The 25,495-nt window shown below is 42.7% G+C and overlaps 1 protein-coding gene across 1 annotated transcript in view; it reads left to right on the top strand.

The window, feature by feature from the left end:
- LOC306749814 (protein kinase C beta type-like) overlaps positions 1-10,961 on the top strand; it is a gene marked incomplete at both ends in the record, with an annotated part of 69,918 nt that extends 58,957 nt beyond the window's left edge. Inside the window, 6 exons of the mRNA XM_079233146.1 lie at positions 831-893; positions 1,970-2,108; positions 2,205-2,285; positions 2,844-2,951; positions 7,216-7,356; positions 10,782-10,961. Coding sequence (XP_079089272.1) covers positions 831-893; positions 1,970-2,108; positions 2,205-2,285; positions 2,844-2,951; positions 7,216-7,356; positions 10,782-10,961 — 712 coding nt within the window. The remainder of the gene's footprint in view (positions 1-830; positions 894-1,969; positions 2,109-2,204; positions 2,286-2,843; positions 2,952-7,215; positions 7,357-10,781) is intronic.
- Between the last annotated feature and the right edge of the window lie 14,534 nt (positions 10,962-25,495).

Genomic DNA, 25,495 nt, shown 5'->3' with positions numbered 1-25,495 from the left:
CACACACACACACACGGATACATTCTTATGCCATCACAACACACAATCTTAATCCCACGCTTATGAGGTGTTTCACAGTTTGGCAGTGCGCTTTTAAATCATATTGAATAAGCCATCAGCGGTTTGATGGATGAGCAACCCCGCGGGGCCTCCGGGTGAAATGTGTTGTTCGCCCCCGATGCACGTCGCCGCTCCGAAGGACTTCAAAAGAAATGAAAGTAATCCAGCGGCTGCTGCGAGTTTCTCCAGTGTGTGGTGGTAGAATACCTCCCGAGAACTGCAGAATATAATGAAGGTGGCTGGCGAGATCACCGGTGTCAAGTCAAACCAGCGGGCTGACATATTTGACGAGCGGGCTGTCGGGGCGAGAGCCGTGGAGGAGTTTGCCCTTCATCTGCTTCATGGGGAATTAGAGCTCCTTCCCTCTGGCAGAAGGTTTAGACTGCTGGAGGAACTCTTTTATCTCAGGACCATCGACTTGTTCGGCTCTGTTTAATTTATTTATCAGACAATAGTCAGGGTATTCGGCTCCGTGGGCGATGAGGATGATGAGGATGATGATGATGGTGCTTTGAACCTTTTGTATTCTGTCGTATTTTAACTTCCTGCAAACACAGTTGCCTGCTAAGGTCCGTGTGTCCGGACTCCTCCTGTTGATCTTATCAGCTGCTCTCTGGCCTCCGAGAGACAGCGCTGACCTTTTGATGCAGACACAATCACGCACGCATTTTATCCGTCCGCTCTCCTCCTGTCCTTTCCCTCAGAAACAAAAAGAGTAATTAGAAAGAGTCTCTGTGTGTGTGTGTGTGTGTGTGTGTGTGTGTGTGTAGATTCTATGCAGCGGAGATTGCCATTGGTCTGTTCTACCTACATCTAAAGGGCATCATCTACAGGTAACCTCCACCACACAACATATACTTGTATACAGTAGTGTGTATAGATTAACAGATTTATTGTGGAAGTTTTTTTTCAGTTTATGAGAGAATGTATTACTTTGTAAATAGTATTAAAGTTTGAAAAGCAGACCCTTTGTCACCAATTTGTGTGATAATCACGGAAGTACTGCAGTTTTCTATAAAATGTTTGACAACATTGTTTTTGCAAGGTTTATTTCAGCACAATCTGAGTAAAGAGATTAAAAATAATGATAATAAACAACCATATTCGTAAGTATTTGCTTTAATATCAGCAATGCACAACTGAAGGGAAGTCAATATATTGTTTTGCTGTCGTTTTTGTCCCTAATACTTATATTAGGCACAATAAACGGCACAACAGAAAATCTAAAACAACGTAATTTTTTTATGGAACTATTTTCTTACTCAGTGAATAAAAGCATCGACCAATCATGTGGAACGAACATATTCAGAATTCATAGTGTACAACGACAGAGACGGCAAACTTTATTTCTCACTTTCAACCTCGACAAATGCAGCTGATCGACTCCTTCCGTTCTGACCTTTCAAAATAAAGGTACAACAGTTTACCTCAGACAGACGAATCACATGCTCAAAATCTATTTTAACCTTTTTTTCTGCAACTGTCCTGCAACTGTCTTTTAATATTAATAGCTTTGATTCAAAAGGCAAGAATTTTGCATTTTCCGGTCGTTTATTCATCACACCTGTCTCTGTGTAAAGGCTTTTAATCCTTATTATTCAGACAGGATATCAGATTCAATCATCAATCAGATGTTCTGACTAAGTGACTCTCTCAGGAGCCGCAGAAGCAAAGTTTTGACCTTTTAGACTTCAACTACAATTAACCGCTTCCTGCTGTTTGTCACATCATGCCGAGATGCCGTCCCCTCGGCTGCAAATCATAATGGGTCATCTGGTTTCATGCAAATGTAGCTTCCGTATTAAACTCTAAAACACTAAATTGAACAAGAAAGACTGCAGAGGACGAAGAAAACCTTTGGGTTAAAAGCATATGTTGAGATGATGACGTTGCGTTTCCTCTCCTGCAGAGACCTGAAGCTGGACAACGTGATGCTGGACTGCGAGGGTCACATTAAGATAGCAGATTTTGGCATGTGTAAAGAAAATATGAACGATGGCATCACCACCAAGACCTTCTGTGGAACACCGGACTACATCGCTCCTGAGGTAGAGTGTGTGTGTGTGTGTGTGTGAGAGGATTCCAGCTTGTATTTAACACGCATTGTTCTCACACACTGCCCTTCCTTGTCTCTTATATTTCAGATCATAGCCTACCAACCTTATGGGAAATCTGTGGACTGGTGGGCCTTTGGAGTATTGCTCTATGAGATGCTGGCTGGACAGGTCAGTGTGTGTGTGTGTGTGTGTGTGTTGATTAATAGAATTACTGAACCCAGTAGAAATAAAACCATCTTTTGAGACTGCATGAATATGTAAAGTAAAAGTCCTTTATCAACAGCATTTGTATTCATGACTGAACGTGACAAAGAAACAAACACTCGTGATCGTAGCCTTTAAAATTTGACACGGTGTAATGAAAGGTTAGCTATTAAATTATACCCCTTGATGAGTTTTCCTCTCGCGGCATTAATAATTGTTAGAGTAGATGTGACATTTTCCAATCCTGGATATCTCATTTGGAGTGCATATTGTGAATGTGTGAGTGTTAAAGGCCTGTGGTGTTTTGATTCTGAGGAGTTCAGACCCCCCAAAAAAAAGCTTTTAATGATTCAATTAAAATGTCCTCTGTTTGTCCTGCCTGCCCTCTGCTTTTCCTCCTTTCCTCCCCTCTTCCCTCGCCCTCCCTGCTCTCCTCCCTTTACCTTTCCTCATCTCCTCTCCTCCTCTTCACCCCTTTCTTCTCTTTCTCCCTCAACTGTCCTCCCCTCATCTCCTCTCCAGCCTCCATTTGACGGTGAAGACGAGGACGAGTTATTTCAGTCCATTATGGAGCATCACGTCTCCTATCCCAAGTCAATGTCCAAGGAGGCAGTCGCTATCTGTAAAGGGGTGAGTGTGCACACACACACACACACACACACACACACACACACACACTCTCTCTGCACAACACAAGTCCTTGTCTGTCTCGCAAGCTCAACCTTGTTACCTCCTCACAAAATCTCTCTTCTCAAAACTCTTTCTCACACACACACACACACACACACACACACACACACACACACACACACACACACACACACACACACACACACAGAGGGTATTACATTTGTTTAAGGACAGGAAGGAGAGAGAGAGGAGTAAGAGAGGGACATCACAATTATCTGCATAATTACAACCATTGTGAGGAACATTTATTTGGAGTGAAACAACATTGTCCGCTCTCGCTATCTGCCCTGCTTCCATCTCTCTCTCTCTCTCTCTCTCTCTCTCTCTCTCTCTCTCTCTCTCTCTCTCTCTCTCTCTCTCTTTCTCTCTCTCTCTCGCTCACTGTCTGTCCTAACGCTCTAGTTTCCTGTCCTTCTCTCTCTGCGGTGTTCATTGTTAAGCCACCGTTTTGCTTTTTTCATTGTACATCCTCTCTATCTCACACACACACACACACACACACACACACACACACACACACACACACACACACACACACATATATATATATATATTCCTAATAGCCTTAGTCTGTGCTGTGTGCTCAGTTGACTGTGGAAACTTTCAGAAAAGACCGTCCAGTACCAAATGATGCCCTGACACTTCCCTGTGTGTGTGTGTGTGTGTGTGTGTGTGTGTGTGTGTGTGTGTGTGTGTGTGTGTGTGTGTGTGAGCTGATTGCCGCTATAAAAGGAGTGGGTCTTCTCTGTTGAACCACCACACACACAAGCACGCGATTAGTTAACTTGTAACTTTTGTTCATCAACTAAGTAAACACTTGCGTTTTTTAAATGTTTTATTGTTGTTATTTAAGAGGCGGAAGGAAGAAAGACAGAAGAAAAGAAACCTCTCTCCTAATTGTTTCCGAAGCTCCATCTTTACACACGCTTTGGAATAACCTACAAAGACGCACGCACACACGTATTACCATCAACACACAGCGCAAGCTTGAACCAAGACACACACGTCTGTGTCGGCATGACGTCCTTTCACTACATTTAAACGCAAAGACACATTGATGAGAAATATGTTCACTAAGATGCACACACACACACACACACACACATGCTGTGTAATGTATTAGTGATGATAACTGGGTTGTAGAGCTACAACAGTGGATCTTCAGTGGAGCATGAAAGCTCGCCTCCCTCCACCCCAACAGCTCCCACTGCGCCCTCCCAGCATCGCCTGGGTTAACTCTGTGTGTGTGTGTGTGTGTGTGTGTGTGTGTGTGTGTGTGTGTGTGTGTGTGTGTGTGTGTGTGTACATGTGAATACTACATGAAGCTTTCCTTTTCAAATGCTACAAGACATTTCCATTTTGAAAAAGGAAGAAAAAAAGCGATCCTGCAAAGTACAGTTTTTTAAGTATAGTTTTTCAGTCCTCTGCAGCCAGAAAGAGAGAGAGAGAAAGAGAGAGAAAGAGAGAGAGAGAGAGAGAGAGAGGTTATGTCAAACTGAAGCTTAAATAACCTGTTGACAGACTTTCAGTCAGAGTTAGTTTAGTTTAATTCTCACAAAAAAAAGAGTATTTTTCATTTTATTTCGCTCCGTTTCAGCTGCTGAAATCCAACATAAATGTTGCATTTCGGTGTGAAATTGAAGTCAGAACTCTGCGTGCGACCGCAAACATCGAGCCTATAAGTAGCAATAACAGTGAGTGTGTAGTCGGGTATATTGTGCGAGTAACAACGTACTTCTTATCCGTGTGTTGAAGGAGCATGTTTCCTTCAGCACTGAGCTCAGCGCTTGTGGTTAGCGTGTGTGTGTTAGTGTGTGTTGAGCACATGTGATCAGAGACATTTCCACTCCCCTGCTTCCACCCTGACCAGCATCCATATTTCATAGCCAGCAATGGGCCACACACACACACACACACACACACAGCTGCTACTGCAGTATATTCTGTAGTGTTAGGCCCATGGTGTCTTCAACCACATGATTCTACAGCAAAGAGTAATTGTGCAAGGATGTCCTTACACATCCAAAGGCACACACACACACACACACACACACACACACACACACACACACACACACAGTCTTTTCCCTATTGTGTTCTGCGATGCAAGAAGCAAGTTCTCACTTCAAACGCCGTCTTCGTCGGTATGAAGTCAGAGCACAAGTGCATGAAAGGTGAACACGCAGCATATTGATCATCCGGAGGAAAGGACGTGTGAAAAGGTCTCGACGCCTTCGACAGGTCAAAGGTCAGGCAGGTCAGCGGACGTCCGCTCATTTACTCCCATCCTCGCATGCGTTGACCTTGCATGACCTTCAGATCAGAAACGGCAGATGACTTACATGTATTCCTGCTGTTTTATGACGGCTTCAAGTATTTAATCAGCTCAAAGGGAAATACTTTGTACGTTCCACAAACAGATGACGTGATATAATCTGTTATCATCATTTTTATGCCAAAAATGTGACCCACCGTTGCGTCTGATCTGCATCAACACAGAAGCTCTCCGCTCCACCTAGCAGCTTCCTTCGCAGTCGACAAACCCTATTTCATAGCAAGAGACCATTTCTACGCGCCGGCGCACATTTGGTTATTTTAGAAAAATGCTGAAATTACCCGTCACTGAAATGTGACATTGTTTGCTCTACTGCCGGCCTGCAGGGACGAGCAAAGAAATGCCACGATCGCATAGGAACTGGGTTTCACCAGATGGGTGAGCGGAGCGCCGTTTATATTGAGCGACCGGAGCGAGTAAACCACGGCGGTTTCGCATATGCCAGTAATTCCTGCAGTCGGTGACCTGTTTCGGTCCGGCTGCTCCGTGGGCCGCCGTGTGCCGTTGTGTCTCACTCCATGCACACGGGGACAACGGCTGCAGATCCACCGAGACTCTCTTCAGAGGGAAGAAGCTGCTGTAGCTGGGATGTCTGCCCCAAAAGCAACTGGTTTGTTTTATAGACTAAATTCAAAAAAAGATCTCAACTCTGTGCAGCTCAGGTGTGGTTTTCAGTGTCGCCTTGGAACTGTTTCCACTATCACCATTTCAACAATGTCGGTCAGTAAGTAAAGAACATCAACTCTCTGAGGCCACAGTCCAGCAAAAAGAGATGTTTTTTATAAAATATTAACATATTCTTTACTCAACTGTTGACTTTCTGCATGCCTGTTAATTTAGGTGTGTGTGTGTGTGTGTGTGTGCCCATACGTGCGTGCGTGCGTGTGAGGTTGACTGACCCGTGGAAAATGTTATTTTAGTTCTAATGTAATGAGTTATGACTGCTCCTCCTGAGGGAGACACACACACACACACACACACACACACACACACACACACACACACACTGACGTCACTAGCCTGGATTCTTTTCTTAAGGTTTTCTGTGGACAGACACAGTAAACGGTCCGTAATTATGCCTCTGGAAAGCTTCTGTGGTAACAGGGGAGGAAAAAAAAGCAGCAACAGTTATTCATTTATCTGCAGGCGGTGGTTTGGTGGCTTGTGTTTGATTCTCAGAGAGAGAGAGAGAGAGAGAGAGAGAGAGAGAGAGACGACTCAGGTGAGAGATGGTTTGAAGGACGCTTAACAGAAGGGAAAGACAGAAATTGAAGCTGAAGACAGAGAAAATAATAGTAATGACGTTTATTTATAAACAGAGATGAAAGAAAAGAGAGCCAATCATGGACAGAAACACTGAGGAAGAGAGGCAGGAATAAATGAGATGAAAGTTTAATGATGCCAGGGGGGAAATTTGATTATGTCTACAGTTTAGCTGATTGAAATGTAACAATCAGTCATGTCGTCTGTCTGTTCGCTAAACATTTTTATTCTGTGATATTCCTGCAAGCTAATAAATTACTGCTAAGTGGCTGCTTGAGTGTTACAGTTAGCGTTAGAGTTAGTTTGTGGTTTGAGACTCGTGAGAAGTCTGTATCCAGACAGGTGGGTAACTATTACCTTCCAGGTGAGGAGGTGAAGGAAAGATGGAGGAGTATACAGAAATAGGCTTTTCTATATTGTTGTTCTTTTCATACATTCTATTTATTTATTGATACACCAGAAAACATGCTATATCGTGACAGAAGAGCCCAGTCCTAAGGAGAGGAAGAGGTTGTGAAGCTGTGGAAGGTTAGATGGATGGAGGGAGGAAAGGAAAGGAAAGGAAAGGAGGGACATCCAGTAATTGTTTCCTCTCCGTCTGTCCAGCTGATGACGAAGCATCCAGCGAAGCGGCTCGGCTGTGCTCCGGAGGGCGAGCGAGACATCAGGGAGCACAGCTTCTTCCGCTACATGGACTGGGAGAAACTGGAGAACAAGGAAGTGCAGCCGCCATTCAAACCCAGAGCAGTAAGTCTGACCCCGCCTTGACCCTGCCTTGACCCCGCCTTGACCCCGACTAAGGAGCTGCAAACCCCTTTGAGTCCTGGGGCTAATTACATGGCTAGAAACCGGGAGTGTAATTCCTGTTGGTGGTTATATTCCTCAGAGCCTTCAACACCTTTCTCTCTCCTCCTTCTGTTCCTTTACTCGTCTTTTCACTTCCGATGTGATTGTTTCTGTCTCTTCCTCCTCCTCCTCCTCCTCCTCTGTATGGGACGGTGCACGCAGGTAAGTCAGGACGGGCTTTGGGTTGAATGTGCGGTGATGAAAATAAAACCGCGGACGTTGATGAGAGGAGGAGGATGAAAGAGTGAAAGGTGCAGGGATGAGGAAGACGCTGATGGTGAAGATGCTGGAATGAGGAGCACGCCGGCGACGGCGGGAACAACCGTGTTGGTGAAGATCGGTCGAATGGTTTTGTCTGTTGGGTTAAAATCATTTGGTGAGAAAGTGCCTTAAAAGTTGCATTCTCTCTACTGACCAGCAGGGGGCGACTTCTCGGTTTGACAAAAATAAGTCAGATTGAAGTGTATAGAAAAGGACTTCTCTTGATTTATTCCCTCAGTAAACATTGTAAACATGAGTTTATGTCTCAATCTCTAGTTTCAAGTCTTCTTCAATACAGCATGATGTTCATTTAGTAAATGATGGTCATTTAGAGTGAGGTTTGCTTTAGGGCGGGGCTACAAGGTGATTGACAGGTTCGCTGCCGCTACCAGAGACGTACACGGCTGAACTCAAGGCTTCATAACGGCAGTCCAGAAACCAATGGGTGACGTCATGGCGACTACATCCACTTCCTAAATACAGTCTGCGGGTCAGATTGAGTTTAGAGTAACCCTCAAGGGAACAAGGCAACAAGGGAACAAGGGAACGTACAGACAGTGACCTGAAACAACAGTGTGCTTGTGTTTCTCCTTTGCTGTGTTTTTTTTTGTTTTTTTTACTTGCTTCTTCTACAACAAATTTAGTTTGATCATAACTAGTGAGAATGATGTCATCTCTCACACACACACACACACACACACACACACACACACACACACACACACATAGCCGTAGGCCACACTGCTGCTGAAGAGTTTTCCTGAGTTGAGCTTTTTTTCATGCAGCTGTCTTGGCCCGCTGGGGTTGTGTGTGCGTGCGTGTGTGTGTGTGTGTGTGTGTGTGTGTGTGTGCGTGTGTGTGTGTTAGAGGTCACCATTTGGACCTGCTTTCACACTGGAGGTGTGTTTTCCTGCAGAGTCCTCTGATGTGACTACTAACATATGTTGTCTGATCTCTTCTTCTCTCTTCTCTCCGTCTGTATCGGCCTCCTCTCTCTCTCTCCGTTTGATCGCCCTTCTAACATCTTTCACCTGTCTGCGCTGTCGCTTCCCATCTCTCTCTCTCTTCCTGTCTTTCTTCTTCCTTCTGAGAACAAATAAAGGTTTTGGTGTGTTTGTGTGTGTGTGTTTACCCCGCATAAAAGTTTACAGTTCAGTTTAGCTTCTGAAGGTTGTTCTTTGATCTTTTTGGTGCGCCATGTGTGTGTATTGTTTGAAAGAGGTGCTCCGCATCTCTTCTGCTCTGCGATGCCGTTTGTCTCCAGACGGTTGTTTATGAAGGACGTCTGGCGCTTTAAAAAACAACAACAATATGAATGGTTGAAGAAGTTGAAGAGTCACACTCCGAACGCCTTTTTTGGAGAGGCGGCCGTTCCGATTGGTCGATCAGACGAGCTTTTAAACGTGCGATTGACGAACAGACGGATAAGTCGTCGTAAATGACCGTCGTGCATCTGTCTGTCCATCGAGCAATCTGTCGTCGACCCATCGGTCCGTCCTTCACCCGAACGCTCCATCCGTCCATCTGCCACGCATCCGCCCATCTGTCCTCTGCACATTTTTATTTGTCCTCTCCGTGTTCACGGGTTTCCTCACGTTTGTTTCTGTTTGTTTGCATGCTCTGGGTCTCGGTCTCAAACGAAACCTGTGCCGGAGTGCACACACACACACACACACACACACACACACAATAAAATCACCGGCGCTCACCATACTGTTGTGTAGCGAATTGATGCTTCTCAACTTTGTGCCACTTATTTCATTTCCCTAATGTTCCCACCTGGTTCCCCACGCAGGTTAAAACAAACGCAAGTAATTAGCTGCAAATACAATTTGACCCTGGTGTATTTCTCATTTCGCATATTTCCCCAAACCATAAACAATCTGGCTTAATTTCATTTCGTTTTTTTTTTTTTTTTTTTGCAAGCTATAGAGATTTAATGAGTTTGTAGTTTTCCTCTGGGTGATGTTGTCAGAAGACACAGAATCCTTGTTGTGTTAATTAAAGCTCCGCACAGTGATGGAGATGGAGGAGAGCAGCACAAAAAAAAAAAGGAATGACTCGGCCCCGTGAGGCGTACTGTCGGGAAAATATAGTTTTCAAGTTAATAACTTGTTTTATGTACTTAGACGGACGCACATCTCGTGGGTATATAAACTCTTTTTGGGTTCCCAGTGGTCCGGGCGAGGAAATGAAGTGGACTGAAATGAACAATGACTTCTTCTTTTTTTTTCAAATTGCTTCTTAAAGTAAATTATTAAAGTAAATTCTTCCCAATGTGAATCGCACAATACTTGTATAATAATAATAATAATAATAATAATGTCACTTCTACAAGCACTTCAAGAGTTTGATTAGATAGTGATCATTTATCTTTGACTATTACTAAATGTATACTCTCTATAAGAATATTTCTAAATAGCAGATGTAATTTTTTATTTTTTTTTATTATACTAGGTTGTCTGATTTGGTTTATCAGATTTCAGATGTCTTCACAGCTGCAGCATATAATTAACCCACAATTACACCGTTATCATCACATGCGTCTGAGCCTTTCCTTATTCGACTATTCATGAATTCAAATTAAATCCAACCCCAAAATCGAGTTCAAGTACCAAGGAAATGTTGTTTTTGGCGATTAGCTTACAGCCAAAATAACAGTTACATGCAGAATGTAGACTGAAGCCAATTGTTTTAATTTTGAAGAACAAAAAAAAAACCACAAGGTGCAATAGATGCTTGTTGAGTTAAATGCTCGTTGCCAAAAAGCTCCAGTGTAGTGCACTTCCACGGGACGTTTGAGACTTCAGTGGCCTTTTTTTCTGTTTTTAAAATTGGAGTTGAATATGTTTCAAATATTTGAAAAAGGCGGGGAAAGCGTGTGACGCCGCTAGCACCTTGTTCTGATATTTGAAACCATGTTCAGGTATTGTCATCTCACACCCTGGTTCAACCCACCATTGCCCTTCTTTTGTTCCCTCCTCCCCCCCCAATCCATCCATTCCTCTCCATCCTCCCCCTTTCCCCTCCCCTTGCACTCCATCCCTCCCCACCCTCCTCAACAGTGCGGACGGGATGCCGAGAACTTTGACCGTTTTTTCACACGCCACCCGCCGGTGCTGACGCCTCCCGATGAGGAAGTGATTCAGAACCTGGACCAGGACGATTTCCAGGGCTTCTCCTTTATCAACCCAGAGTTCCCAGGAGCTGATGCCGTCACCACCACTGCCGCCGAGCAGGCTTGATTTCAGCTCATGCACGCACACCGACACGTACATAATCATTTTTACCCCACCCTGGTATCAACCCTGTTTGCCCTGAATCCCTCACACACACACATGCACACACACACACACACATATCAACTTTAAATATTCTGGAAATGATTTGTAATCTTACAGGAAGCAAGAAGCCATGACTTATACTGATGCACAGACACACCGTATACACAATAACACACACATTTGTTGTTCACACTGCTGCAACCCTGATGATGTGCTGGCTCCTTCTGACACAACGGCCTGAATGCATGCAGCTCAATGCATGCAGCTCAATGCATGCAGCTCAATGCATGTAGCTCAATGCATGCAGCTCAATGCATGCAGCTCAATGCATGCAGCTCAATGCATGTAGCTCAATGCATGCAGCTCAATGCATGTAGCTCAATGCATGTAGCTAAATGCATGTAGCTCAATGCATGCAGCTCAATGCATGTAGCTCAATGCATGTAGCTCAATGCATGTAGCTCAATGCATGTAGCTCAATGCATGCAGCTCAATGCATGTAGCTCAATGCATGCTCGTGCAGCCCAGAAATTGATGATTTAGACTGAGACATGGAGATAATTTGGATTTGAACAGATGCTGCTTCTACGTGGTCAGGATGTGACGAGTTTGTTTTTGGGGAAACAAGAATCAACTTGTGTTGCTCACAGTGTGAACAAAGTGTTTGTGTTTCGTTCACAATAATAAAGATAAGAAATAAAAGGGGGACCCTTGAAATCCAAACTTAAACCTGAGGAACAAAAATGTCATGAACGCAGTAGATTTACAACCCGACTCCACATTAGTAGTCAAGTCATAAATCCACATGAAAATGCACAACAGCAGATTTCCCATGTAACATAGCTGCAGTATTCCATTTTATTCCTTTTTCTTTTGGTGCAAATTGTGATTTAACTTTTTTTTTTTTTTACTCATTCCTGTGCATTCTGAGTTCGGCCTGTACTTCTGGTTTGCTTTCTATTAACGTGCAGTAATAATAGTGTCTGTACATTGGTCCTTATCTTAGCTAGAACTGGAATGCTTCACATACTTGTGCATGAGTTTCTATATCAATAAAAGCCCGGGACTGTGACTCCCAGCAGCGTTTTTACCATCTTATCTCTGCACCCCTCTGCTGTCATGCTTCTCAAAAGATGAATTTGGTGTATGATTTCACGCGGTGGAAGATTTGTTCCACAAAAGACCACAAATATCAGATTTTCTTGGTGTCTTATTTGCTGTTCAGCAATGGGGATCATGATGGTAAAAATGCTGTTGGGAAATGGAGTCTTTACACAGGCTTTAAGTCAGTTAAATAGATACTACTATTACTTATACTCTCAGTTTCTGTGATCTAGTATATAAGCAATGAAATGAGACTAGCGGTAGCGGTTAGTTTCACAAAAGCATGATTCAGATACCTGGGCATTTGTTTACAGCGTCTGCGTATGCACGTGTGTGTGAGATGTGTGTGTGTGTGTGTGTAAGCGAACGAGCACTGGGTGAAAACGCACGTTTGCACGTGTGTGTCGATGCCTGCCCTCCCAGCGTCTTGCATTGGCCTTGAGTTTACATTTGTTTGTATGGTGAACGTCTGCACTCCCTCCAAATAAAGCAGTGTTGGTGTGATCCGCTTTACTTCCAATAGAGAAGAATAGAAAGAGAGATGCATGATATTTAAATTGAAACAATAAAAAATGCTAACATTAGGTTTCAGTATATGAGTATGAAAGCCCATTTCCGGCAGTAAAAGAAAAAAAGAGATAGAAAGCCGAAATTATGAGATAGAAAGTCGAAATTATTCTCCTTTTTTCCTTTCTTTTTTTCTTACATGTGGTAAAAAAAATAAAAAGCCAGCGCCACTGAAGCGCATGCACACTTACTATCTCATCATTTCGACTTTCTATCTCATAATTATTACTTTTTTATCTCATAATTTCGACTTTCTTATCTTGTAATTTCGACTTTCTATCTCAGAATCTTTTTTTTTTATTGGCGGAAATGGGCTTCCGTATTTGAGAGTGGTAATACTACAGAGAATAAACTCACGTCTTGTGTTTAAAGTCATTGACGTCTGTACAGCAAAAAAAAAAAAAAAAAAGGCCACTAGCTGGATTTCACACAGCGGACCAATATGTCATGCAGCTCGACTTCTGATGGAGAGCCTTTGGTTGCGTGGGAAAGGATTTAAGGATCAACTCGCTATGATTGGTGTTTCTCAAGTAGCCACCTGCGTGCGCAGCAACTGAGGACGCGGGTTAAAGCTCAGCCTCCTGAAGCAGGAGTGTGTTTGTGTGTGTGCGTGTGTGTGTGTGTGTGTGTGTCTTGTTTTCCTTAGCTAGCAATAATCGTGTTGACAGGGGAGGCGTTCAGAGGGCTCAGGTTAGGACTGTCATGCATTCACATGCAAAATAATACAAAAATAAAAAATGCAGCTAACATTGTGTGGAAGTGGCTGAAGACATTTGGAAAACATGTCCATTGCATGGTGAAAAATTGTATGTGCAATGAGAAGAGATATTCTTTTGGCTGGACACTGGAGAGTTGGTGCTTCCTGCCGAGCGGGCCAGATGATAACGGGGACAAGGAAAGCTCATCCAGGTCTCCTTTAGCTGCCTCTTTGCCGGTCTAAATATGTTTCACACATAACATAGTGTGCATAACACCACACATGCACATAACGTGCATTACGAGGCTGTAACGCATGTTTGCATTGTGCCTTTTGGTGCAATGAGACCCGTTCTGTGAAGTAATTTGACATTTGCATTGGGTTAATTGATGAGACTGACCATCACTGTTTTACCTGACACCTGGATGAAGCTGGTCCTGCTTGTTATCTCCAGTCATGAACTGTAAACCGCTGATGAGTTCAGCATGAAGGGCAGCTTTAGCACTTTCATATTTCGTCTAAAATTATGAGTTTGAAAGAAAATGCAGCTGTTGTGTTTTTATGACTTAACGACATGCAGCTAAGTGTGTTCATCATCTGTGTCGTACATCCATTGTCGGTATTTATTACAGTCAGTGTCTCCTGTATTATAACAGTTAGCTATCAATACTTATACATAAACATATATAACTGTGTCAAATGTTGATATTTACACCATGTGGTCAGTATTGTAAAGGACGAGAGAAGTCTTGCTGTTCTTTCGATTCCTTCCTGCTGAAGGAGAAACAAAATTAACTCTGCATGAAAAAAAAATATGCTTTTGTTTTACCTTTTTATTATAAGATTTATACACACTTGACATATTAGGGTGATTCATGTTTTGTGTCTGCATTGCTTCACTGGTGGGATCCAAAGCTACTGTTGTGTGTGCATTATGAGAAAATAATACATATACAAAACAAAAAAAAAGGAAAGAGGGGAAAAAGAAATCTTCTCACGATGCTTTCCATGTGCCAACATTTTTTGTTTGTTTGTTTGTTTTCCAGGAAAAACAGGCATATAATAAAGGATTTAAAGATATTTAAGGGAATGGTTGCTGTTTTTGTGTTGATGTGATTGATTGTTCATTGAGTGTTTTTGGGGGGGAAAAGGAGGAAAGAGGTTAGAGTGATGGAGGGTCAAAGACAGAGAGGGAAGCCGTTTCCATGAGGGAGGACGAGGCAAAGTGAGGCTCTGTGAAGCGGGGCAGGTGGCTACGACAGGCTGTGCATATTTCATGGCTGCCACTTATCATAAGAGTCTTTCCCTGATGGGGGAGCGTTGGTCTGATGACTTCAAGGAAATAACATGCAGAACACGGCCTACATACTAGAGCCGTGCTGAGCCACTCAGCCGCCTTTTAAAGCCGCTCGCGATCCGCTGTCGTCGAGCCGCTGCTCTGACTAGCCGCGCATTTACATCTAATAGGGGATACTGGATCTTTATGGAGATAGTGGCCTGCAATGTCACAGAAACAATGGCAAAATAGTGTCTTCAAGACACCGATGATCCACACGGGGAATGTTTCTATCTGTGACCGCGAGAACGGTGAAAGCAAGCGAGGTTCAAAATGCTATGGTCATGTTCTTTTTGAGGAGGTTGATGTGACTCTATGAAGCTAAAGTAGAGGGTTTGCTTTAATCAGCATGAACCAACACCTCTAAACCATTCTTATTAGCCGTAAACAAACACTAGTAAACACTGAAATGTGTGTTTTTACGTTGAGTTATTTGTTCTCGGCCCGGCTTCAGTTATCAGATTACATGGAGACTAAAATTGGTCTGGAATACTTCACTTTAATGTCACACTGAAGTAGGTGTCTCCTTTTCATTTCCTTGAGCAGATAATACTTGTTCCTGTTTAGTGACGAGGTCGCCGTTCGCTAGTTATCCGGCTGATAAGCAGGCGAGCAAAAAAGGACGTCCGGGATCCAGATACAGTATTAAACCATCAGATTAGTGATTAATAAACGAGTCAGTTTCACTTTAACCTTCCCCCGGTTAACGCTTTCAACGTCAACGTGTAGCACACACGTTGTCCACGCTGTTCTTTGTGTTCCTGTTGCTCTGTTGCCCGTGCAGTTTCCTCTTCGTTGACTGCAGCTGTATTTTATGCAAATGTCTCACAACAGCAATACGAAGTCCTGTGTAACAGCAAGTTCCAGCACATAAGCTGTATAAAGTTTTTATTGGAGTGGATGTAATAGCCATGTACACAGTAAGCTGCAGCAGTGCTGGAGTGTGTGTGATAATTAATTCCAAATGTTGCGGCCCCCAAATTAAAGCCAGTGGCTTCAGCACAAAGCAGCCTGCGCTTATCAGCCCAAAACAGGTCAGCGTTCGATACCGCCTTTCATTCACCCTCCTCTCCTCTTCACCTCCCCTTTCCTCTGTGCCTCCCGCTCTCCTCCGCATCCTCAGCTGACATAGGCTCGTCTCCCGCTAATCCTCTCGTTACTGAAAAGAGATGGAGAGAGAGAGAGAGAGAGAGAAGGAGGGAGGCAGAAGAGGGAAGGAGAGGGTGGGAAGGGAGGCGTAAAGAGGCAAAGACTAAATTAAAGACTCAGAGAGTCGTGTTTCTGTATTAAAACCGCTGCCTCTGGAACACAGCGACTTGGAAAAAACAATTGTGTTTTGCCCTGATGCGGCTGTATATTCCAAGCGTTCTATCTATACATCTATACCAAGGGCCACTGATATTTATCTCACCCCCTGTCCTTTGCTGCATCGCTTTCTCTCTCCGTATCTCCGTCTCTCTGCCTCACAGCATTAACCGCAATTGAAGCGTGTTGAGATGGAACACATTATGAGCTGGCCTACATGGCTGGCAGCTGTGTGTGTGTGTGAGAGTTTATATGTGTATTTTTGGTAAATAACTGCATGCACGGTCATTGGCAGCGTAGGCTACACAGGATTTACACGGTTTGGGAAGCATAAACACGTGCATGCACATCACTGCGTGTGTTTCTAGTTCCAGTCGTGATGAGTTGATTGATGACATTTAGCTTGACGGTACGTATAGATCAGCGTCGGCGACACGCATGAGCAGGATTTCCTCGAATGTTCCTTCAGGATGTGAAAATGAAATCATAAGCAGGACCACTATGCTGTATTCAAGCCACAGCGATGGATACCAGCCTGCAGTGTTGTGTTGATGGTGATTTTAACTGACGTTTGCTAAGCCCCGCCCCCCACTAAACGGCGATAAATTTACCAGTTAAACGTTTTAGTTATCTTCGTGTGTCCATTCATGTATTTTTACATGCATTTTGAGGTATTGTATTCAATAAAAAGTCAATAAAACGTCCGTGATTGAGTGAAAGCTTTCGCTAGCTCGAGGTGGTTTTAGTCTTTAGCTAACGCTAAAAGAGTTCTGGAAATGTCTCTGCGGACATTTAACCCACGTAACTTGACATTTAACCCACGTAACTTGACATTCAACCCACGTAACTGGTCAGCTGATGCTGCTTTTCGTCGTCTTTTTCTATATTATAGCGCGCACATGCTCGTCTTATTATTTGGACAGCATTAAACATGGCCAATACGAGCTGACGTGAAGCTAAATCCTAAAGACCCCGCCTCTACTTCTTCTACACTTGAAATTTGCCCGACAATTAAATGGAAACACGTCTGATGGGTCCTCTGATTTCAGATGGAGTTAAATAAAAGCAGGTTTCTCATTTCAAGCCAGCGACCGCCGACGTTTAGCTGAAATTCAACCTTGGCTCACGGATTCCACAAGCTAGCTCGGTCGCTAGCTGAGCAAATGTTGGCTCCATGGGTTGATTAAAAAAGTCTCCAGCTAATGTTTTAATCTTCCCAACTGACTTGTTTTAAACATGAATGTTGTAAAAGTATATGTATCTACAATATGCAGTTGGTGGACACATTACATCGTGTGCTAAATGACTGAAGCTAAAGCTGCAGATTAGCATCCTCACCTGCTGGTGAAACAGCGTTACTGCATCCCGCAGAGGAGAGCCAGTAGGTTATTTAATTTAATTAATTCCACACATCTTCATGTGGGTCTTATTTCAATGTAAATAACAGTTACATTTATTATTGAGCCCAGAGTATTTTTAATATACAGTGTCCGCCTTTTTAACATTCACCATGTATAATGTCTATAAACATTATCCTCTCAGTTAATATGTTTAAACTTAATGAAATATTCAAACCCAATCTGCATGTTTTTTATGGCCACGCCGTTCCATCAAATTAAAACACTGCACTCTCCAAAATTACATTTGGTATCTTTGGAAACATTGAGATCTCAACTACAATTAAAAATAAATGAATTTTGAAGATGTGTGTGTGCACATCAGGGTTGTAGGCCTGCTAACTGTGAAATTGACGAGGTTAAATGAAATAAATAAATAAAAGAAACTACACATCTGATCATTCGTAATGTAAATGACACCAGGCCCTCTGAGCGCTGCACCGGGCCTCTCTTGAGACCAGGGCGTTCTGGTGGATGTCGTGCCCAGGAACGTGTGGTGGATCTGGGCCAGCTGTGGCTGGTGTGTCCCTGTGGATGGAGGGAGCTCCTCTCAGGCGACGGGAGAGCTGGCAGATGAAGGTAGGAGAAGCAACGTTGGTTTGTGGTTCCTGTCGCTCTCTCTCTCTCTGTCTCTGTCTCTCTCTCGTTGTTTCTGACCCCACCTTCCTCTGCCTCGCTCTTGTTAAACCGCAGAAAGCTTGTATTGACTTTCTACCTTCAGAGAAGTGTTGGACCGACATCATAATCAGCATAAGCCGGGTTCTCCTCCTCTTTAGTGCCGCCTCTTCCTCTCTTCACCTCTTTCCGTCCGCTCCCTCGTTCTGTGAGTTGGACTGTGGCTTCGCCTGTTTGTGTTTGTCAAACGTTCATGCCGTTGGAGGCTCAGTCTCTTGACTTTGTGGATGTATTTATGCTCATGGATTTTCTGAGATGGCCCCTTGTGTGGTTTTCTCTGTGACCGCTATACTTGCTCAGTGATGTGAATATTTATGTGCCAAGCTTTTATTTCTGTTCCTCTCTCTCTCTCTCTCTCTCTCGCTGCTGCTTTATCCCACTTTGCCGTCGTGATTCTATCAATCTGTCTGCGATTATATATTGTTTTTACTGGATTTTGATGAAAAATGTACTGCTTCTATTTAATGACTTCATCATTTTGTCCCACATTACATGATGAATAATCTGTTTAGTCTCTTTCTGCAAGGGCGCGCCTTAGTTTTGTCACAATCAGCCGTACTCCCTTCGTGTCTTTCATATCATTCATGTTTAGTGTTTCCTGTTTTGTCTGTCCCGCCCCGATTAGTTTCACCTGTCCGTCATCGGCCCTGCAGGCGCCGCACCTCCTGCTCACCTGTTTCCCCCAGTAGTCAGTCTGAGTTCTTCTGCTCCTTGTCTGTTCGTCTTCGTTGCATCATTTCTTGGGTTTGTTGTTGTCTTAGTGCCTTCACTTCACTCCATGCCTGTAATCCACAAAACGTAGGTTTAGGAAACAATGATTTTGAAGAACATGTCACGGTATGTGTTAAAATAACTTCCTGTTATTGGCCCTGCCCTCCTGTGGAATGTCTGTCCTTTAAGACAAGGGATCCTAACTGACTTTTCATTGGCATTGTTTCTGTGGGGAATTTTGTGGCACCACAATGTAATGCGCTTTAAAAAAGATGTGGTCAGTTCACTTGCTTCTGTGAGTTCAGAATGTTTGCTTTCCAAATTAATAGCCTGATTTTCATCCGGATGTTTTTGCAATATTGTTTTTTTTTAATCATTCTGTTAAAAAAAATTAAAGGTAAAGACAATTCAAACATAATTGGGTATAATGTCCACAAAATTACCTTTACTGGTACTGCACACACACACACACACACACACACACACACACACACACTCTGAATTAATTGACAGGTATCGCAATCTTTACATGCTTTGTACATGAAGTATCTGGAGGCCCCTAAACAATCCTGCTCCACTGATTTTAGCAAAAACAACACACACATAATACTTCACAAACACACACAGCCAATGCTTCTCCTCTCTCCCTGTGAGAACATCCTACAGGCCATACATGGCAAGCAGTGATATGAGTGTGTGAGTGAACACCATCTTTCCTTTGGTGTTTGCTCTCATGCACAGAGCCTCGGAGCGCAGTGGGTGCAGCGAGCATGGGCAGCTCCAATAAGAGTGAACTGGTAAACAGTGCGAGTATGTCAGTGAATCAAATTGGCAGCCGTCTAACTTTCCCCTCCCCCGCTCGCTAACATGCACTCCTCCATGTTTAACAGCCAGCTCGCTCTTTTCCCTTTCCTCTGTCCATCCACCAACTGAGCCGAGCTTTAACGATGCCCTGCCCTGGAGAAACCCTCCAGTACCACACACACACACACACACACACACACACAGATTCCCCTCACCTCCATCACAAAGTCACAGCTGTGGTTGCCTGTACTCCGGTCTCTCTTTGTGGTCTTCATATATGTCACTTAGCATTTTTCTCTCATCCCTCCTATCTTAGCGTGGGCGCTCCTTCTGCACCTTCTTCTTCTCCTCCTCACTCTCCCACTATATCCGTGAATATATTTAACGTCTTTGTATTTTACCCTTTGAACTATAGGCCGCTTCCGCATTGCGTCATTTTTCCGCTTTAAAGTGGAAGTGCGATTGCTTTGGCACTACAAAGTTAGAAAAAATATCCTTATTTGTGATTTCAAGCCATTATGTTTTTTTATATATATATATATATATATATATATATATATATATATATATATATATATATATATATATATATATATATATATTATATTTGACCTCCAAGTCACATATGGCTGATGGATGTGTACTATAAAACTGTCCGGTCGCTGCAGCATAGCTGTCGAATGGTCTTAAATATCATTTAAAAACACTACTAGCACTAAATGGGAAGAAATAATTAAAATGCGTTTGAACCGGAAGGAAAAAAATTGGAAAGGCAGCGTAAGGTAAACACTTTATTCAAGGTACTCTGTTACATATCCATGTATCTATGTTTTATCTTCCTTTCATCTGTCATCATTCACATACGTTCTACTTGTAGCATGTTAACATTAACGAGCCATTATCACGTTATCACATCCAGTTTGTGACCTGACTACAAGAATCGTGCGCTGTGTTTGTTCCTGTTATTTTCTATGTAAACCCACAAGCCAGCAGCAGCCAAACAGACAGATAAAATACACCACTATCCTATTTCTCAGTGTTGAAACTCCATTTTTTTGTGTAGATTCCCTCCGTTGCTTAGCACATCCAGGCAACTGTGCCGACATCTTTTTCTTGTCAGGTGTGGTATGTCTTCTGTAGTCTTGTACCTGTCACAGAGGACAAGGGGAGCTGTAAAATATCCTGGCATTATAGAAATAATGTTTTTAAAAAGAAAGAAGACATTGGCTGGTGAGACGGAGCAGGAGAGTTTGGATATTTAGGTGAGAAATAAAGGGAAGTAACATAAAAAATCTACAGATTCAGGTTTTAATTTTAAGAAAAGATTGAATCAACAGTAACAATGGAGTGATACAGACCAAAAAAATATTTGTGTGCATTGATTGCCTGACTATAATTACTTTAAGGTTGTTTTTTTGTATTTGTTTATCATGTTTATTACAAATTTGCTGACATGTTTGGGGGTTGTGATGGATTACTGGATATATGACGAGCAAGACATTTACAGTCGCATTACATTATTATTTTTAATCAGCAAAAGAAAATCTAAGTAGCCCCAAATAACGTCAAGACTTCAAAAAGCCAGTTGTCTTATTAATAGAATGGTTTGACAAATTTTGTGAAGTTTCTTGACGATAGTTACGTAAGAAGATTGTCTGTACGATAAATATGAAGCTATAGCCAGCGGCTGATTAGCTTAGCTTAGCATAAAGTCTGGAGCCAGCACCTCTGAGGGGGATTTGGGTACATTCAGAGACAGGCTTGCTGTTCCTCCCGCTGACGACGTGCGCTTTTATGCAGATGATATTGGACTATATGTATCGAACACTAATGCTTTTCCTTCTTCTTTCCAATCCATCCCATGTGTTCTTGCATCATCCCTGTGTCTCCTTCACAACCTCATAAACTCCACCTGCAGAAGAATCGTCGGGACACCTGTAACTTTGACAAGGAGTTCACCAAAATGCCGGTGGACCTGACCCCGACCGACAAGCTCGTCATTATGAACCTGGACCAGGACGACTTCCTCGGCTTCTCCTACACTAACCCCGAATACGTGGCTCCAGGGAATTAACGCACGCTTGATCCCACTGATGGACTGGTAGAGAGTTAGTTTTTAGAGCAGATAAGAAGGCAAACTAACAGTAGAAGTCAACTCGTTTCGTCCACGTTCTGTGAATGTCTGCATTCCTTGTCGGCCACACTGGGGTCCAATACTTCAGCACGAGAACGGTATCGCAACAGCAAACCTGCACAGTAGACTGGATACCAAAGATTTTTTTGAAGTATTGTATTAATAATACCCTAAATGTCGAAATGTGCTTTTTATACAGGACAAAATAGAATCTAGATTTATGGGGAAATAAATTCCAAATGACTCCAATTGACCAGTTTGATACACAATCCCATTACAATGATAGATTCACACCACACCAGTCTTGCTTTCCAGCTTAACATATGCTCCCTCTTCTTGATCTTATGCCACAATTATATTCACAATACAATTTGGTTCTCACCCAGCTCACCTGTCTCAATCAAAGTCTTGTGATTTGTTCTCTAGTGTGGCTCCACCAGTTTAACTCCATCATTGTGGCATCGCAAACCAACCCATGTAATGAGAGTAGCTAATCCCTGAATGTGACGCGACGTGTTGAACACATCTGAGTGGATGCGAGCAGCAGGCTCGGTCTCTTGATTTGCCCGGTGCAGTTAAAACATCTGCCAGTCATGAGTAATGTTTAAAAGGAGCATTGTCTTGAATATGTGGGAGCATATGACACAGTAATTATTTCCCTAATTTTTAGTCTTGTTTTTTTTCTCTCATAATATTGAGCGACGGAATTTACTAATGATTTGTTTTTGTCAGCACGTTGTGATGTTTGCCGTTTCATATATTTCAATGTCCCTTTGTAAAAAAAAAAAAAAAATGTATAGGAGTAAAATTGATAGCGAACAAAACTGCATCCATAGCATCAGTCGTATCTTCTGCAGCCGTTTAACTAGACTTTTAAAATGCACCACGAGTAGCGCTGTGTCTCACTTCAGTTGGTGTCTTGACCGTTGTTGCCTGTCTCAAGCGGCCCGTGCACCGGCATGAGTTGCACTGTGCGAGTGCTGACACACACACACACACACTCCGGCTGAGCGTCTCACACTGGGCCATCGCAGAGGAATATGCCTAATGAGCAAACTTCACAGCCTGTCAAATTTTTTCGTCCTTCTCGTCCTCCTTTTTTTTCTCGCCCTCTGCCCCCATTCCCTGCGTTGCCTCTCCTGTTTATTTATTTATTTTCCGTTTTTGGCTCTCATCCCTACTTCTGACAAGGCCTCACTGGGAGCCTCGTGTGACGTGGTGTCACCGGGTTGGCGATGCGGCAGACACTAGTGGAGCGAACACACACATGCTGATGCACACACACACACACACACACGCACAGCGAATGAGAAGCCGCTTTGACGACCCCCGAGCGAGCGATTTCACAAACAGCAATAATAACAAGAGCAATGCTGCTTTTCTCAATTATTTATTTTTGCACTTCCTTCTCCTCGCCCATCTGCGTATGTGTGCGTGTTAGCGCTGTTTGTTTGTGTGAATAAATGTGTGCGCATGTTCTGACAAATGTCCATATGCTAGAAGAGTGTGTGTGTGTGTGTGTGTGTGTGTGTGTGTGTGTGTGTGTGTGTGTGTGTGTGTGTGTGTGTGTGTGTGCGTGTGGTTTATAAGGCTTCATTGGATAATGCCAATTATTTCAAATTCAGCTCAAATTCAACAAATCTGCCTTCCAGCTTCAAACCACATTACATTGGCTATAATGCCATCTAGCTCTGTGCACTGTACACACACACCCCCCCACACACACACACCCCCACACACACACACATACACACAGACGTCTATACAGTCCAATCCATGACTGAGGGTTGGAATTATTAGGTGAAGCGTAACAAGGCGGACAATGACTGAAATGTTCGCTCCTGGAGGCACACAAGACATATACTGTAGGTCCAGTACACAGGCCTGGAATATTTCCCCTTCTTTAATCAGCACAAACAGTACCCTCATGTATATTATATACAGCATACATATGCATATGTTGTATATATAGAAGCATACAGGATCCTCCCTGACGAGTCCCGTTCTTTTGTCTCAACCTTGTATAACGGCGGACACAAAGCATAATTTGTGTGTTGGCCTTTCTCAAGCTCAGAACTGTGTATTGCTCAGGTCAAGGGTGTAAATATCTCCTAATGTTAATCACGCCTACTCTTAACATCTGCTGTTGGGAGTCGTAGACCCTGAAGCATTCAAAAGCACTAGACAGCTGTGACTACCTTTGTGTGTGTGAGTGAATGAAGGAATGTGTACCTTTACATGCATGTAACTCAGATGTGTTAAGCGCTGTACAATTTTTAATATAAGTCTTTAAATCGTGTAATAAAGCTCCCTTTTTGTTTTTTGGTAAAGACAGAAGCTAACGGGCTGTGAGAGCGAACATGAAATGAGAACAGCTTCTTGAGTATCTGCTGTATCACGTATATAAAAACCTTCTCCTCTTCTCTCAGTGTTTTAAGAACACGATCAGCAGCAAGCTACTGGTTATGGTTATGTTATGGTGTTAAAAATCCCACATCAGGACTATAAGGAAATATTCTATGCATGCATGTGATGATCTCTCTCTTTCTCTTTCATATCTTGTTCCATATGATATGGATTTATTCTATATTAAGTGTTGATTAGTGGACTGGTGTGTGATTATTACTTTATTAGCCATTAATAGGGTATATGTTTACTTAATTTATGATAAAGGTATGTCATGACATTGTAACCTATTTATGTATTATTATACAAGAGCCATGTTCTGCTTAATTTGTACATATATATAAATATTTTTCAAATGTTTAGGGGTAAGAGTCTTCCATTTCCATAATTACATCTATACACACAGAAGTTTATGTGTTTAGGGGCAAAACTTATATATATAAATATATATATGAGTTGCAATAGAAAACAGAAAAATATCTGAGGACTGAAATATACATTATAATTTTTTCTAGACCCAGTATAACCTCTCCACTCACACAGTTGTAGGTTCTGCAGGGTGGAACCGTAGCGGCCTAAACGTGTACCCACTTGTCTTCCTTCCTTCACTCCCATCTTTCTTTCCGACCTTTTCTTTGATCACGCTTTTCCATCTGTCATTTTCATTTTTTCCGTCTGACCTTTCCTCCACACCCTCTCCTGCCTCCTCTCCCACTCAGCTTCCTCGTTGTCTTTTTCTTACCTCATTTTCTTTCTCTTGACCTTTACCCCTCTCCACCGTCTCCCCCATTCTCCTCTCGTTGTTTTATTCTTCTCCTTCCACTTGTCTCCAATCCGTTCTTTATCGTTCTCCTCTCATTATCCCTGATTTGCCCCTTTTTATATTTCTCCTTCTTTCTCTTGACATGAAACTTGAGATCTGATGAGCTGTTATTACCATTTAAATTTTACGCTTGCCTCTTGAAATAATTTCTGTTTTGATTTCAGCCGGACTAACGAGCTAAGCAACAAATATAGTTAAACGATAACCTGAAGATACTTTTTACATGCTGAGAGAACAGCTAAGATACTGCAAAAGAAGAGTAAGAATGTGTTTTGTGAGATAGTTTACTGATAAGAACATTTGTATTGTGATGTGTTCAATTGTAGGATAATAAATCATGTTGAAAGATCACGTATTGTCTCATTTCTAGTCAAATGTTTCTTTGATGCTTCTCGTGTCAGGGTTGCAGCAGCTTTCAGTGAAGTGAAAGTAAAGCTTTTGTGTAAAGTCTGAACTTCCTGTAGTATAAACTTGAGTATGTTTAAATCGGTTGCGCTGTCCAATTAAAAAAATTATAAATTATGTAAACAGGAATT

The sequence above is a fragment of the Taurulus bubalis genome (genome assembly GCF_910589615.1).
Source record: "Taurulus bubalis genome assembly, chromosome: 17".
Classification (NCBI taxonomy): Eukaryota; Metazoa; Chordata; class Actinopteri; order Perciformes; family Cottidae; genus Taurulus; species Taurulus bubalis.
This window is presented reverse-complemented; position numbering and strand designations above follow the sequence as displayed.